A 13,747-nucleotide genomic window follows, 5' to 3' on the forward strand; every position below is an offset into this window, starting at 1 on the left:
ATATATATATATATATATATATATATATGTGTGTGTGTGTGTACAGGGTTTCCTCTACATGTAATTGATCATGGCAAAATAAAGGCCGCCACACCTTCAGAATGACGTTTTTGTTTTGTTTTTTTGTTTGTTAAAACAATGTAAAGTATATTGTATGAATGCGATCTGGATGAGCCATTTGAAATTGATGACTGCCCGTATTTATTTGAACACGGAGTACACGGACGTGCATGGATGCAGAGCTCATTGAAACTGAAGAGCGGACAAGGAGAGAGAGGGAGCAGTGTTACTTCAGTAGCACATATGTAAGGGTTAATGCCCGACGAGGTGTCCATTATCAGGAATTAATTCCTGATAATGGACACCTCAAAGGGCATGAACCCGCTTATACTATGGTCACTTACCAAAGAAATGAATATTAAATCAAATATTTATGCTTTAACATGTTTTACAGTTAAAATCATGAGTTTTTCACAAGCCACAGCTGAGCGCACTATTTAATCTCTGTAGTTGACAGGCGTTGCCATGGAAACCTGCTGTGGCCGCAGTGTAGAGAGCATACCGACTCTGATCAGTGAAGGGAAGGGAGATGATGGCTAAACGTTACATGATATTATTCAGAAGATGATTATTTCAGAAAGCCAGTGCACTTCTTACCGCTTGACTCTGGTGGTCAGAGGATGATGTGCAAAAAAAACCTTGAGATATTACTTTCATTGGCGTTCATTTAGCCTATAGGCTAGGCCCAAGAAAATTTGTTTCAAATAATCAACATCCAAATAGTAGGCTAGTCAAAATCGTTTTTAATTGCAACAAATAATTCATAAGCATATAGTAGTCGAGATTAAATCATATAAACACATTAACAAATTAACGATTGTTTCCTATTTAAAATTAAATGCTACGTTACCAGTAATAGTGAAATTTGAAAGTGATATGGGTATGTCCATCATAGCGGCATTTGAAGGACGGAGATTGACAGATTGAGCACTGCTTGTTGGGACATTTGGAGACGACAAGATGTTGCTCCATTCTCGTCTCTCCTGCGCTGACGGAGCCCAGTAAGCCTGCCGGTTGCTCTCACACCAATGTCCCGTGACAGTCATGATCTGAAAAGTTTCCAGGCCGGCGTCAGAGAGCCGACCTACAGCTCTGCTCCGGAGGCTGTGATTGGTGTAGACCCGCGACTCCTTGTGCCGTTTCTCCCTTTTCTTTTCATTCTCTATCCTCTCTTCTTCTGCATCCCATTCATCAAAATGATCAAATTCACCAAATAAATTAAATGAAACAATAAAATCACTCATGATGCCCATTGTAATCCGTTGCCTCTGCTCTGAGTCTCCGTTGCTATGGTTACAAACTAGTAGTTGAGCCAGCGCAATAATTTAGAACCTGTCATCAGGCAATTAGACCGGAACGTCTTTTTAGCTGTCCTATAACACCTTTAAACGGACACCCTGCAGCCACTCAGAATTGAGTATTCACCCAGACCATGGTATAACACCTTTTAACGGACACCCTGCAGCCAATCAGAATTGAGTATTCACCCAGACCATGGTATAAACTAAAATTATACAACAGTTAGTTCCGACCGAGTAATTTGATTGGAGGAGAGGCATTCCATGAGTGCTGATATAGAGTATAACATCACTGGGACATGTAACAGTAAAATCACTCCGCTCACAGGTGTTATAAATATAAATACAACCGTTAATTAACCAGCTGTCACACTTGGTACATTGACGCAAACTGACACTATAGCGTTACACCAAGAAGATGGATATATTCCCCAAAATTACATTTGAATTAAATTATGAGTGGTCGTCAGGAGAGGACGAGGAAAAGGAAAGCCAGGACTCTTCAGTGCAGACCTCCAGGTGTGTTTGAATCCAGCCGTGCCAACATCCAGGTTTGCCAACGTTTCATCAGCCGAACTGGACGAAGTTACACAGTTGCAGATCAATGTAAATACAAAGTAGCTTGTGAGTTCCTGGCGTGTGTGCTGCGTTGCCTGGCAACAGACTGGGGGAACTTTTTTTTTTTTTTTTTCGCGGAGCTACATAACATACTTAAATCATTTATTTCATCACCTTTTGTTAACATTTCCTTACTCAGCATTGCTGTTTAAGCTGTTGTTGAACTGTTGTATAAAAGCAATATCACACTTGAGGTTGTGATGTTGTACTGTATATCGTCACGGCTGTAATTGTCTTCGGCACTCGGCCTGCGGCCTCGTGTCTATGACCGAATCACAGCCGTGACGATATACAGTACAACATCACTCCCTCTCGTGTGATATTGCTTAATTGCAACAGGCAGAGGAACATGTCTGAATCCAGCTAAAGGTAAACACAGACGTTTATTTCTCCTTTCTGTTATGTTGTCGGATAATTATACTAACAATCCGAGCCTATCTGTGTGAATAAAATGCCCTTTTAGTGGACATATTTTGACGTTGTTTGACGCTGTCTGAGTGCCCTATCATTTAATATAGCGCGTGCTCACGGGCTGCAGGCAGGTCAGCCCTAGCTTCGTACTGGAGAGATGTCAAATATTGAACATCCTATCACTCATTTAGACAAAAGTAGATCGGAAAATAGGGCCCAGGTTGACAAAAACATTAGTTCCCCTTTAACTGAGTCTGGCAGGCCCTTCAGGATCATTGCAGTTAACAAGCCATCACTTAAAGTTTCTCCTGCATTCCTCAGTGCTGCGATAGCAGTCTGCACGAACAACATAGTCTGTGATTCTCTCATTAACAGCATTCTGAAGGGACGTCAGCTCCGTGTATAAGCTGATCACTTGTAGCTTCCCCTTACCAGCGTAATGGTCCCTCAGAATCTTTAGCGCCTTTCTGCCATCATCCGCTGCGTCCCTCATCACAAGGGACAGGCTTTATCGTCCAACAGTTGAATCAGTTCTGCGTACGCCTCTTCATTTTTCGTCGTCGTCTTCGTCGTCTGCTGCACCGTAATCATCGGCGGCGTCCTCACTGGGCAGCTCGTTGAGTATGGTGATCTTCAAATTATCATCTCCGTCGAAACAGAAACGGTTCCATCGGCTTCCAAGCTCCTTCCTGGGCCCATAACCTGTTGGAGCTGCCATCATAAAATGGGCTGGAACACCGACTAAAATGTTTTAACTGACGGAAGAATAATCACACGCAGCCATCGGTTTCGTTTGACTGGCATACACACACACAGCTGGAACAGGGGCAAGCAGTCATTTAATAATTTGCGACACCTGCTACCTGTTTACCACACCCCTTCTCCAGACAACCTGGTCAGTGTAAGAGCACATTCAAGATCAACAGTATTCAACACACTTTTAATTGTTTTTATGTGTAGGTGAAGACAGACCTGAGGAACAGGCTGCATGGGGACCATCTGGCTGCATGCATGCTACTCAGCATCAATGGGCCACCTCTGACCGAGTTTCTATACGACATAGCCCTGTGACATACATCATCAAGATGTAGTTCCTGAGTTGTAACCCACTCCTCTACAATATTTCATTCTGACTATGACTTTATGAGTGACGCAAGGGTAAAGGACAAGGGAATAGAAAGGGTTAAAGAAGTCCTGTATCTAGACTAAGTTTTTTTATTTCTTTTTTAAATTTCCACTTTATTTACTTCACATGCATTTAATACACCTATGTTTTGTCATGCTGTGACATACATCATCAGGTGGAGCTAAGGAGGGGAGAGTTGTTTTAAATGGAATAAAAAGGAGCTGATCAGTGGGTTCAGCTCCAGAGAAAGCAGCTGTGTGACTGTATTTCACTGTATTGCTCTTCATTTTAACATGGATTTGCATTAAATTTTTGCCTGGACCACAACAGCTGGTCCAGCACTGTAGCTCTATTAGTGCTAGAGTGAAAGTCTGTGAGTCCATGACTGAATGAATGCCACCACTTCCAGTCAACAGAAATACTGCGCCTCTATGGAGGACCTCTAGCTCACCTGGTAGAGTGTGCACCCCATACAGGCTGAGTCCTGTTCAATGGCCTGGGTTCGATTCCAACCTGCCCCTGTGTGTGTGTGTGTGTGTGTGTGTGTGTGTGTGTGTGTGTGTGTGTGTGTGTGTGTGTNTGGAAGCTAACAACCCAGTGGGCTATAAGATGCTTTATACATCTAACAAACCAGAAACAACCAGACCCAAAATCTAAATTACATCTTTGGTTCTTCTGTAGAACTAAAGAAGCTTCTTGGATGAGGGGTTAAATGTCTTCAACAAATTCAAGCAAGTCCAGTTACCTTCAATATAGTGCTTACCATTACCATGACCTGGATGACTGAGACTCTTCACCTACATCATCCTGACATCATGCTCAGAAAGGGTGATAGGTGTGAAAGGCGCACTCACCCATCCATTAATCTCTGCTTAAGCTGTTTTTGCTTGTTGGCTGCTGATGGTCTCAAATCAAGAATTAAAGTTACTGAGCTCTATCACTACAGATATATCAGCACTTTAAAAGGAGGGGTAGTGGCCATACTCTGTCATACTTCTTAGACCTTGCCACATGCTTCTCACATTTCCCTTTGGAATTGTAGTTATTTCTTCCTGATGTGCCTTGTTGCCTCTTTTACTGCTCTTCTTACATTGTTGGCTGCTGCTTTATAATTTGTTTTGTTTTCCGACTGTAGCCCTAATGTGAAGGCTGTGCAGACTGCAGGGCAGCCTCTGATTGGCCTGACCATGTCCTGACCTCTCATGTCACTTGGAGCATGTGTCATAGTTTGTCAACATACATTGACCTCAGCAAATTGGCCGCATGGTCGCTCTTTCCAAACAGAGAAAGTAGCCACCACTGAATGCTGTATAGCAGTGATCCAGAGTCCTTACTCCCATTGTGGCACATTTAACATGTTGATGGAAGTCAGGCCTAACCTTCTTCAGGTTAGCCTGACTTAAATGTTGCAACAATGAGCACAGCGTCAGGGTCAACAGTCTGTAGACAGTTCAGGTCTTTGCAAAGATCTGACAAGGCAGCCTCTGTATTCACTTGTGGGGGAATGTTATTCATTCTGGGTGTATCTGAAGCGTTAAGACAACTCTCCACTGCCCAACAAAAATTCCTCTCCTACTGTATCATTACAGCAAAAAAGCTATTACTAATGTTATGGAAAGGAACAAAAGTTCCAGCCTACAATATGTGGCTACATGACCCAGTACACTACACATGGAAAGGATATGTCTTGAAGGGCAGATTCCCACAATATACCACAATTTGGCAATGTCTCAAATCACACCTCACACAAGATGCAGTTCCTCAGTTGTAACCCACTCCTCTACAATATTTCATTCTGACTATGACTTCATGAGTGAGGCAAGGGTAAAGGACAAGGGAATAGAACGGGTTAAAGAAGTCCTGTATCTAGACTACGTTTTTTTTATTTCTTTTTTAAATTTCCACTTTATTTACTTAAGTGCATTTAATACACCTATGTTTTGTCTTGTTTACATGTTTTTGTTCATGTCCTCCATCATCTGTGAGTTTATCATTTCAAAACTGTTTTCTGTAAAATGAAATGAGAGCTGAAACTACAACATGATATATGTAACACTTGGGGAAAAAAAGATTATCTTAAACATCCCCTATCATTAATTAAAGGACAGTTATTCTTTTCAATGATCATGTGTGACATTGAGGGGCTATTTCTGTGTCTCCGTACCAACAAATTTCTCAGAGTAGCGGCAGACTCATCTGGTTAAAAAATGGGCCCAGCTCATGTTGGTTCTGCAGGTGCATCTGTGTGATCGTCCACTTGCACTTCTTTTATGAGAATAACATCACTGGTTGTATGGAGTTGATACTTTTTAAAGACTTTTTTTCCATGTTACCAAGACATTAGCGCTTCACAGATTAGAGTGAACAGAAATAGCGATCAGCTTCCTGGACCTGAACCATGTTCATTTTCACGTTTGGCAAGTGTCTCAAGCTTTTGACTGGTACTGTAGGTACATATCTTTAAAGATGATTGTCAAAACTCAAACAGTTCATCAAGTTCACCAGTAAAAAAGTTGCAGGGCCATGAGTTTTTGAAAACATACACAACTTAACATTAACAATGTGTTTGATTGTTTTTTTAAGAATTCTTACCTATAATGCCAAAGGAAAGGAACTTGTTGACGGAAGTAAGGGCAAGGCCTGTTATTGGTCCAGTGGTGTCCTCAGAGCGGACGACTTCTAGGAAGGGCCTAAGAAAAACATTGGGTTCAACATCTGACAGCTCTGAAAAAGAAGAAAAACACACACAACAGTCAGTCATGAAAATCATGTGATTACCAAATACACCATTTAAAACACTTTTGTCCTGAACAGTTCTCTGGGGAACACACACAAACAAGAGAAGTATTTATAAACTAAGCACAAAAAGTAAGGGAATTTGTGTTTGGTAGATTATCTCTGTTGTAACAATGCTTCTTGGCAATAAATCTTATATCATTAGAAAGCCAGTTTATTTCCCTTTTAAATGGTGCTACATTTGTAAGGAACATGCATTTGTGGGATGAGCAGCAGAGCTGAGTATGTGGGTTGTGCCGATGAAAAATTTGCCAAATCTTCTCTGCCAATGCCAAGCAGCTTTTTTTTGCTGTTGACTCTTGTTTGGTGTTGTTTGGTGGATTGGATGATTGAAGTCTGAAGAAAGGGGGGGGGGGGGGGGGGGGGGGAGCACAGTGGAGCCATCGATGGAGAGGGAGAGATTTGGGGCCGATGATGATGACTTCTGATTTGTCACAGTTAAGTTTATTTAAGTTTTATTTCGGTGATGCAGCTGGTGAGGGTAGAGCGAGTGGCAGGAGTGATGGCTTTGGTGGAGATGTGGAGCTGAATGTCATTGGCAAAGCAGTGAAACTGAAAAGTCCATGACGGCGGATATATAAAATATACAGGATGAAGAGGAGGGGGCCGAGAACTGAACCTTGGGGAACACCTTGGCAGAGGGGAGCAGTGGGGGATTTGCTGTTGTTTATGCTGATGAACTGGTGTCTGTCAGAGAGGTAGGAATTGAGCCAGGAGAGAGCAGTGCCGGTGATGTTAAGAGTGGTTTCAAGGCGGGAGAGAGGGATGGAATGGTTGATGGTGTCGAATGCTGCACTCGGATCAAGTAACATGAGTATGTTGAGACTGCCGGCATCAGAGGAGAGGAGAAGGTCGTTTGTGACTTTGAGGAGGGCTGATTCAGTGCTGTGGTGGGAACGGAAACCGGACTGGAATGATTCATAGAGGTTATTGGCAGAGAGGTGGGCTTTGAGTTGTGAAGCAACAGCACGTTCCGGAAGTTTTGATAGAAAAGGGAGGTTGGAGATGGGTCTGTAGTTATTTGGGATGTCAGGATTGGGGGGGAATGGAGAAGAAGAAGAAGACAACAAAAAGACTGGCCACTAATGCATAAGATAACGTAACGTTACAATAAAATTCAACACGCTCATAAAGTTATTTTTAGTATGACTGTTTTGACCACAGGTAACAGCGCTATGCTACCTCACGACTGAATTTACTACATGACGTTAGCTACAGTAGCTGTATAGTAAACTTATCTAATGCTAATGACAAGTTAGCATGTTAGCATGACTGACTAACCGGCTATTTTATCAGAATCACATGACATAACATGACTGAATGTGATGTGACATGAATAAAACTTTCATAAATTTCCTTGTCAATAAACATGACTTCTGCCATAGTCATGACAGATTTTCGACGGCAATGAATGACCCAATGCTACTTCAGAATGTCATCAAGGTCGGTCTGTTGTTATTGTTTTGACTGAGAACTGCAGAAATGACACTGTGGGTTTAAAACTTGTACAGAAAATACTGACCACAGTTGAGATTTTTGTTTTGTCTATTTATTCTGTTTCCATTGTCCATTCCATTGTTATTTATTGACATTATTTTGATTAGAATTGTTTTCAATCTTCTTCAGATTTGTGAAATGTTCTTCTGTTTGGCAAGTGTCCTGACAAAAAATAATAGTTTAAACCACAATTAAACTAGATGTCTGTTATCTTCAACTTTCACTCAGGAGAAAAAAAATCACCTCTTAAATTGAAAAAAAATAATGATTTTGAGTTTTTTAGATAATCATCGGTATCAAATGATATCAAATTTTTATCGTGGTAACATTTTCAGCCATATCACCCAGCCCTAAGTATTCATGTCAGTAAGTCACACCAAGTAATTCTTACAGTTGATTAAATCCAGCTGCAGTTAAAGATGCAACAGATCTTCCTCTGTAATTAGTTCCCAGAGAGGGAGCTTCACTGGGCATTTCACTCTGGCATTTCAATCACCTTTGGCCAACCAACCCTGACTTCAAAAGTCTCTTTCTTTCTCTGGAGAATTCAGAAAGGGGGTCAAGAGGGGGAAGCAAAAATAAAAAACAGGTAAAACAACAATGGGGGAAAATTAGTGGAGTCACGCATGCCGCTGTGAAATGTGCCAGAGGAGTGCTTGCCACAGCAATACCGAGAGGATTATGGCTTTCTCAAGAGCAGCTCCACTCAAGACAAGTAAAAAACAACCTGGACATCAAACGCGCTTAGGAAAGTGTCCAACCATTTTCCAAAAGTGCATGTGACCACTGTGCATTGGTTAGTGGAATCCAACACCCCTGGAGCTTGTTTAGAAATTAAATATGAAATGATTTGGAAATTTACACAGTTCCTTCATGGGCTGCCAGGTCATTCAAAGGCTTTGCTTTTAAAAGGAAGTCTCTTGCTCACTGCTTTACTGAATATTTGTTTATCTTATGTTTTATTTGGTTATTGTTAAATGTGAAAGCTTGAAGCAGTTTTGAAGCAGAGTGTAAATTTAGCAACAATTGCACAAAAATAAACACTTTTCCCTTTGAAGGCAATAAGAGGAACATAAACTTGTGAATTTAGCTATATAAAAATGGTTTGTTAACTTGCTCTGTTGGTTCAACCTGTCCATCAGCTGCCAGAAAACTTTTTAAAGACGGTTTTTGTGTCCCATTATTTTACAGTGTAGTAAGGGTGGAAGAAGGGTGCTCAAATGAATCTGTCAATAGATCCTGATGAAGACTTCATCAGAGGCGATCACCCTGTAAGTGCTGTGGCTGCGTTCCCAAAGACCACAGATTGGAAAACTCAATTGTGTTGTATTGATCCAGCTGGCCATCGGTGAACACAGGGCTGACTGGAGCAGTCTGTCGGTGGCCACCGCCAATCTTCTTAAATAAAGTCTAAATACAGGCTCTGTACTTCAACTCAATCTCCGGGGCTTGTGGAGTGAAGTGAAATAAATAATGACAGCTGCAGCCTTGGTGAGGCAATCATTCTATCACCAGGTTAACCTCTGGCTGACATTGACCAAAATAAAAAAAAACAAAAAAAAACAACACAAGATTAAACTGGCTCACCCAGGCGTTCACATTGCCATCTAAGGGCTGGGTGTGCTGGGTACAAGACCTGATATTAGAGCGCATACAAGTCCAACTCAAGTTCAGCTTAATTGGTAAGAAAAAAAAAAAAAAAAAAAAGAGGTTTGTGAAATGAGCCCATTACGATTCACCATGAGCCTAATCCTATCTACCTTTACCATGCTGGAGCTATAGTGAGAGTATCCAGCCATGTGTGGATTACCTCTCCAAATGACCCCAGCAACAAGAGAGAGGAGAGCGGGGGTGAACCTTTGCCCCCAGGGGAGCACCTCAGGATGAGGCAGCTCACCACAAAACAGAAGCCATCTTTAACACATGCACATCTATTGGTACTGAAGCAGAAAAGGCTTATAACACAGGAAGCAACAGCAGGAGATGAATCTGAGCTGCAGATGCACCTTATTGTCCAGACAACAGTAGAAAAAGAGACTGCACAGGGAGGATCAAGAAATGAAACAAACAATATCTACATCCAACCAGGCCACCTAGATTCAAAACACATAAACCTTTTAATGTGGAGGCTCCAAAGATCTTTGCAGGGTTTTCTTAGCAGACTTCAGAGTTGTACAAACAGGCCGTCTTCACAACTGTCCCTGGTGTGGCATTCACAATCCCCCAACAGCAGCTGACATTACAACCCAGACAGTCTGTGGTGTGGTGAAGCTGAGTGCAATGTATCTGTCTGAGATGGAAGTTCAGTGTGCCAAGATGGCACTAAAACATTCGAAAGTGTTACTATAATATACGTAGTGCTGCACAGTTAAATATTAATCACAATCATGATTTTGGCTTTCAACAATTAAATGAAGGTGATGGACTGCGATATTGACATTTAAAATGCCTTGCTTCCTGAAAAACTCTGCAGTATATTAAAATCAAGTCCCAGTCAAATTTCTCTTACAGTTTACATTCAGGTCTGTGAAAACATGGATGCTTCACACACATCTTCCCCACGGCAGCACAGGTGATCTATACAATCAGCACAGTCATAAATTCAGTATGACCAAATGTCTCCCCTTTTGTTCCTGAGATATGACGTTGAGTAATGGCCAAAAAAGTGTAAAAATGTTCTTAATACAATTTTTTTTTATAAATGATCAAAAAATATATATATTGGGAAATGTTAAACATTTTCTTACTTGCCAAATCCAAGAGAGAAACAACACTGGACGACTTTTTTGGGGATTACAGTGAAATCTAATTAATTTTGTTGAAAAACAGTTTTCGGTGTGATTCCCTTTGCATGACATAAACGTTGATTATTTATGAACATCACTTATGTTTAAGTTGTGTTAAACAAACTGACAAAGGTGTTATGCCGAGTAACAATTTCAGTCAAGCGGGATAACACTTATTTTTACCCCCTTAAAACACACAACTTCATTTTATAGAGTTAAGAAAACAATAATAGCGTGATGTTAAGTACTGTAACAGATCATCAGACATTGCATCTTAAATCACATTGCAACATTGCAATTTGGGTAAGGAATTTGAATAATTAGGGTCACATCTAAAGCAAACGCATTAAAATGAGATTCGGTAATTGAGCAAGTTTTACTTTCTGAGCTCTAAATATTGGTTACTGTGTCACTTCATAAATTTACAAAGTATTATTTAAAAAGGTTTAATATGATATTCATTTGAGAATTCATTGATGTTTAACCTACTTTAATTTTTGGTCAACTCGAAAACCTAATTTGTCATTGGGCCTCATCCTTGACTCAAATTGGATGTGTGTGCCAAATTTGAAGACATTCTCTAAAAGTGTTCTTGAAATATAAGATTCACAAGAATGAGATGGTGCCAGGTCACAGTGACCTTGACCATTGACCTTTAACTACCGAATTCTATTCAGTTCATTGTTGAGTCCAAGTGAACGTTTGTGCCAAATTAAAATAAATAAATAAATAAATCCTCCAAGCATTCTTGAGATATCACACTCATGAGAATGAGACAGATGAGGCCACAACTACCTTGACCTTTGACCTATGACCCCCAAAATCGAATCAGTTCATACTTGAGAGAATATTTGTGCAAAATTGAAGAAATATATTCAAGGCGTTCTTGAGATATTGCGTTCACAAGGGACAAACAGATGGACAGATGGACAGACGGACAGGCGGACAGACGGATGGAAGGACACCCCAAAACACAATGCCTCTGGCTACGGCTATCGCCGGCACAGAAGCATAAACAAGTCACAGAGAAAGCATATATGATTTGTGGACAAATATTTAATAGTGGTTCTAGAAGATATAAAATCAATGCATCTCCTTGCACATAGCAGCAGAGGAAAGAAGACATCTGTTAAGAAACAACCTTGTCCAGGTGTTACAGCTCTGAGACATCTCTGCAGTATACACCTCTGTGCGTGGCATATGCACACAAATCTCAACTCTGGCACTGACCCGCAGTTGATAAGCTTTAGGTGAAAATGGACAAAACAAAATGACACCTTCTAGAAAGGTACAACAGAGGCAGAAAGAGGGAGAGCAGCAGTTGAGGGAGGGATGAATCCCCCCGTTTGACCGACGCAGCGGCCCAAAACCAAACACTGATGGTTATTGATCTGGACCTCCTCAGCTGCTAAAATTAAGAGTCAGGGTCCTTGGTTGCAATGCTGAGGAGAGAGGCAATGCTTTAACAAGACCAGCAAGGCTAAATGAAATGCAGGGAGAATTCTGCTGTTCATCTGCTGAACAAAGTCTTGCACGACAGTATTCTTATCCATCTGTCGGGAGAAATTTGATGAATGTCAGCTCTCCTTAGCCCTCGGCCCCCACCCTTGTTTCATTCATTCTTCTCTCCTGCCCTCTGTCCCTGTATTCTCCTGAATGAATTTGACACTTGTACAAGGGGGCAATTAGGATGAAACAATGCTATGGAGCTCTATATGGTCATTTCATTGAACCACAGTGGTATTTTATAGATGCTTGGAACAATGCCTCTGTGCAACCTAAACAGGCAATTTGAAAGCCCCAGAGAAATTAAAACTTTTCTAAAATGCTTGGGAGGATGGCTGTGGTGGGTACTGCTGGTGAGCATTTCCTAAAGGGCTACATGGAATATAGTTTGCATTTGTATTTACAAGAACACTGGATTGTTACTGGATTGTCCAAGGAGGAAGAAGCAGGAAATCAACAGCCTTACAAGCATTTATAAGCTCATAAAGCCTTATCAATCACTAAGCCAATCAAAACACTTCTATACATTGCTTCTTCAGATAAGTATCAAGTGTAACAGCTGCTAGTGAGGTTGGACCGAATGCCATGGTTCTTATATTCAAAGCTTCTATTGAGGTTTTCAGGTGAGGCTTCAAATGTCATCATATTCTATGATGTCATCATGTTTAAAAAAAAAAAAAAAAAATATCCTCAAACAACATCCTAAATTTAAATAAAATTATTAACTACATTGAGTTAGTCTGTTCTTCTATATTAAATCAACTTTCCTTCATAAATAAATGGAATTTAGGGTGTTGTTATACTGCTGCAAGACATAGCATGCTACAAGTGGCTCTACTGCTAGCATAATAAGGCTTGTTGTTAGCATAGGAGCTAACTAGAATTACTTCCCCACGGTTGTATGCCTCTGCGCACCAGTCAAGTTTCTCCTAAAGTTTCCATCCATGTCTGTGAAAATATGGATGCTTCACACACATCTTCCCCCCGACAGCACAGAAGATCTATACAATCAGCACACTTTAAAAATTAATGTCACCAATTCAGTATCTGGCCAAATGTCTCCCCTTCTGTTCCTGAGATATGATGTTGAATAATGACCCAAAAAGTGTTGAAAATTGGGATGTAACAGTGAAGATGACCTTTGACCTTTTGGCAGTGTTGGGCAGTAGCGTCACTACAGTAGCGGACGTTTGTAGTTTAACTACATTTCTCAGTAGCTTGGTGGTAGCGTCGCTGTTTTCTGAATCAAGTAACTTCTCAGTAGTTAAGCTCTTTTATTGATCACTTAGTGCAGTAGCGTCAACACAAGCTACATTTCCAAAATCATTTCTGAAGCTCAAACGAGGCGGGGACTGAAATAAAACTGTCACCACTACCACACAGAGTCACTTCCGCATGAACCTGACGGGGGACAGCCCTCCATTCCGAAACCTCGCCGTTCCGAAAGACCCCCACTCCGAAATTGATTTTCAAGTCCATATCGTGTTTCCTGCATCAAACACTGCCGCCCGCTCTCCGGCCGCACTCGCACAATTCTGAAATTCGTTGTACTACAAAAGCTTGAAATGAACGTTCAACTCATTGTTTTTTATTGAAAATATGTCACTGTCTTCATTTATTATGTATAATTTCGCTAGCAGCAAACACAT

The 13,747-nt window shown here is 41.0% G+C and overlaps 1 protein-coding gene across 7 annotated transcripts in view; it reads right to left on the reverse strand.

Moving 5' to 3' along the window:
- Positions 1–13,747, reverse strand: part of gbf1 (golgi brefeldin A resistant guanine nucleotide exchange factor 1) — a 238,024-nt gene that overhangs the window by 128,260 nt on the left and 96,017 nt on the right. For all 7 annotated transcript variants that reach the window (XM_050070669.1, XM_050070665.1, XM_050070663.1 and 4 more), the window contains one exon: positions 6,106–6,237. In XM_050070669.1, the coding sequence (XP_049926626.1) occupies positions 6,106–6,237 (132 nt within the window). The remainder of the gene's footprint in view (positions 1–6,105; positions 6,238–13,747) is intronic.

Source organism: Epinephelus moara, chromosome 19 (genome assembly GCF_006386435.1).
Source record: "Epinephelus moara isolate mb chromosome 19, YSFRI_EMoa_1.0, whole genome shotgun sequence".
Lineage (NCBI taxonomy): Eukaryota > Metazoa > Chordata > Actinopteri > Perciformes > Serranidae > Epinephelus > Epinephelus moara.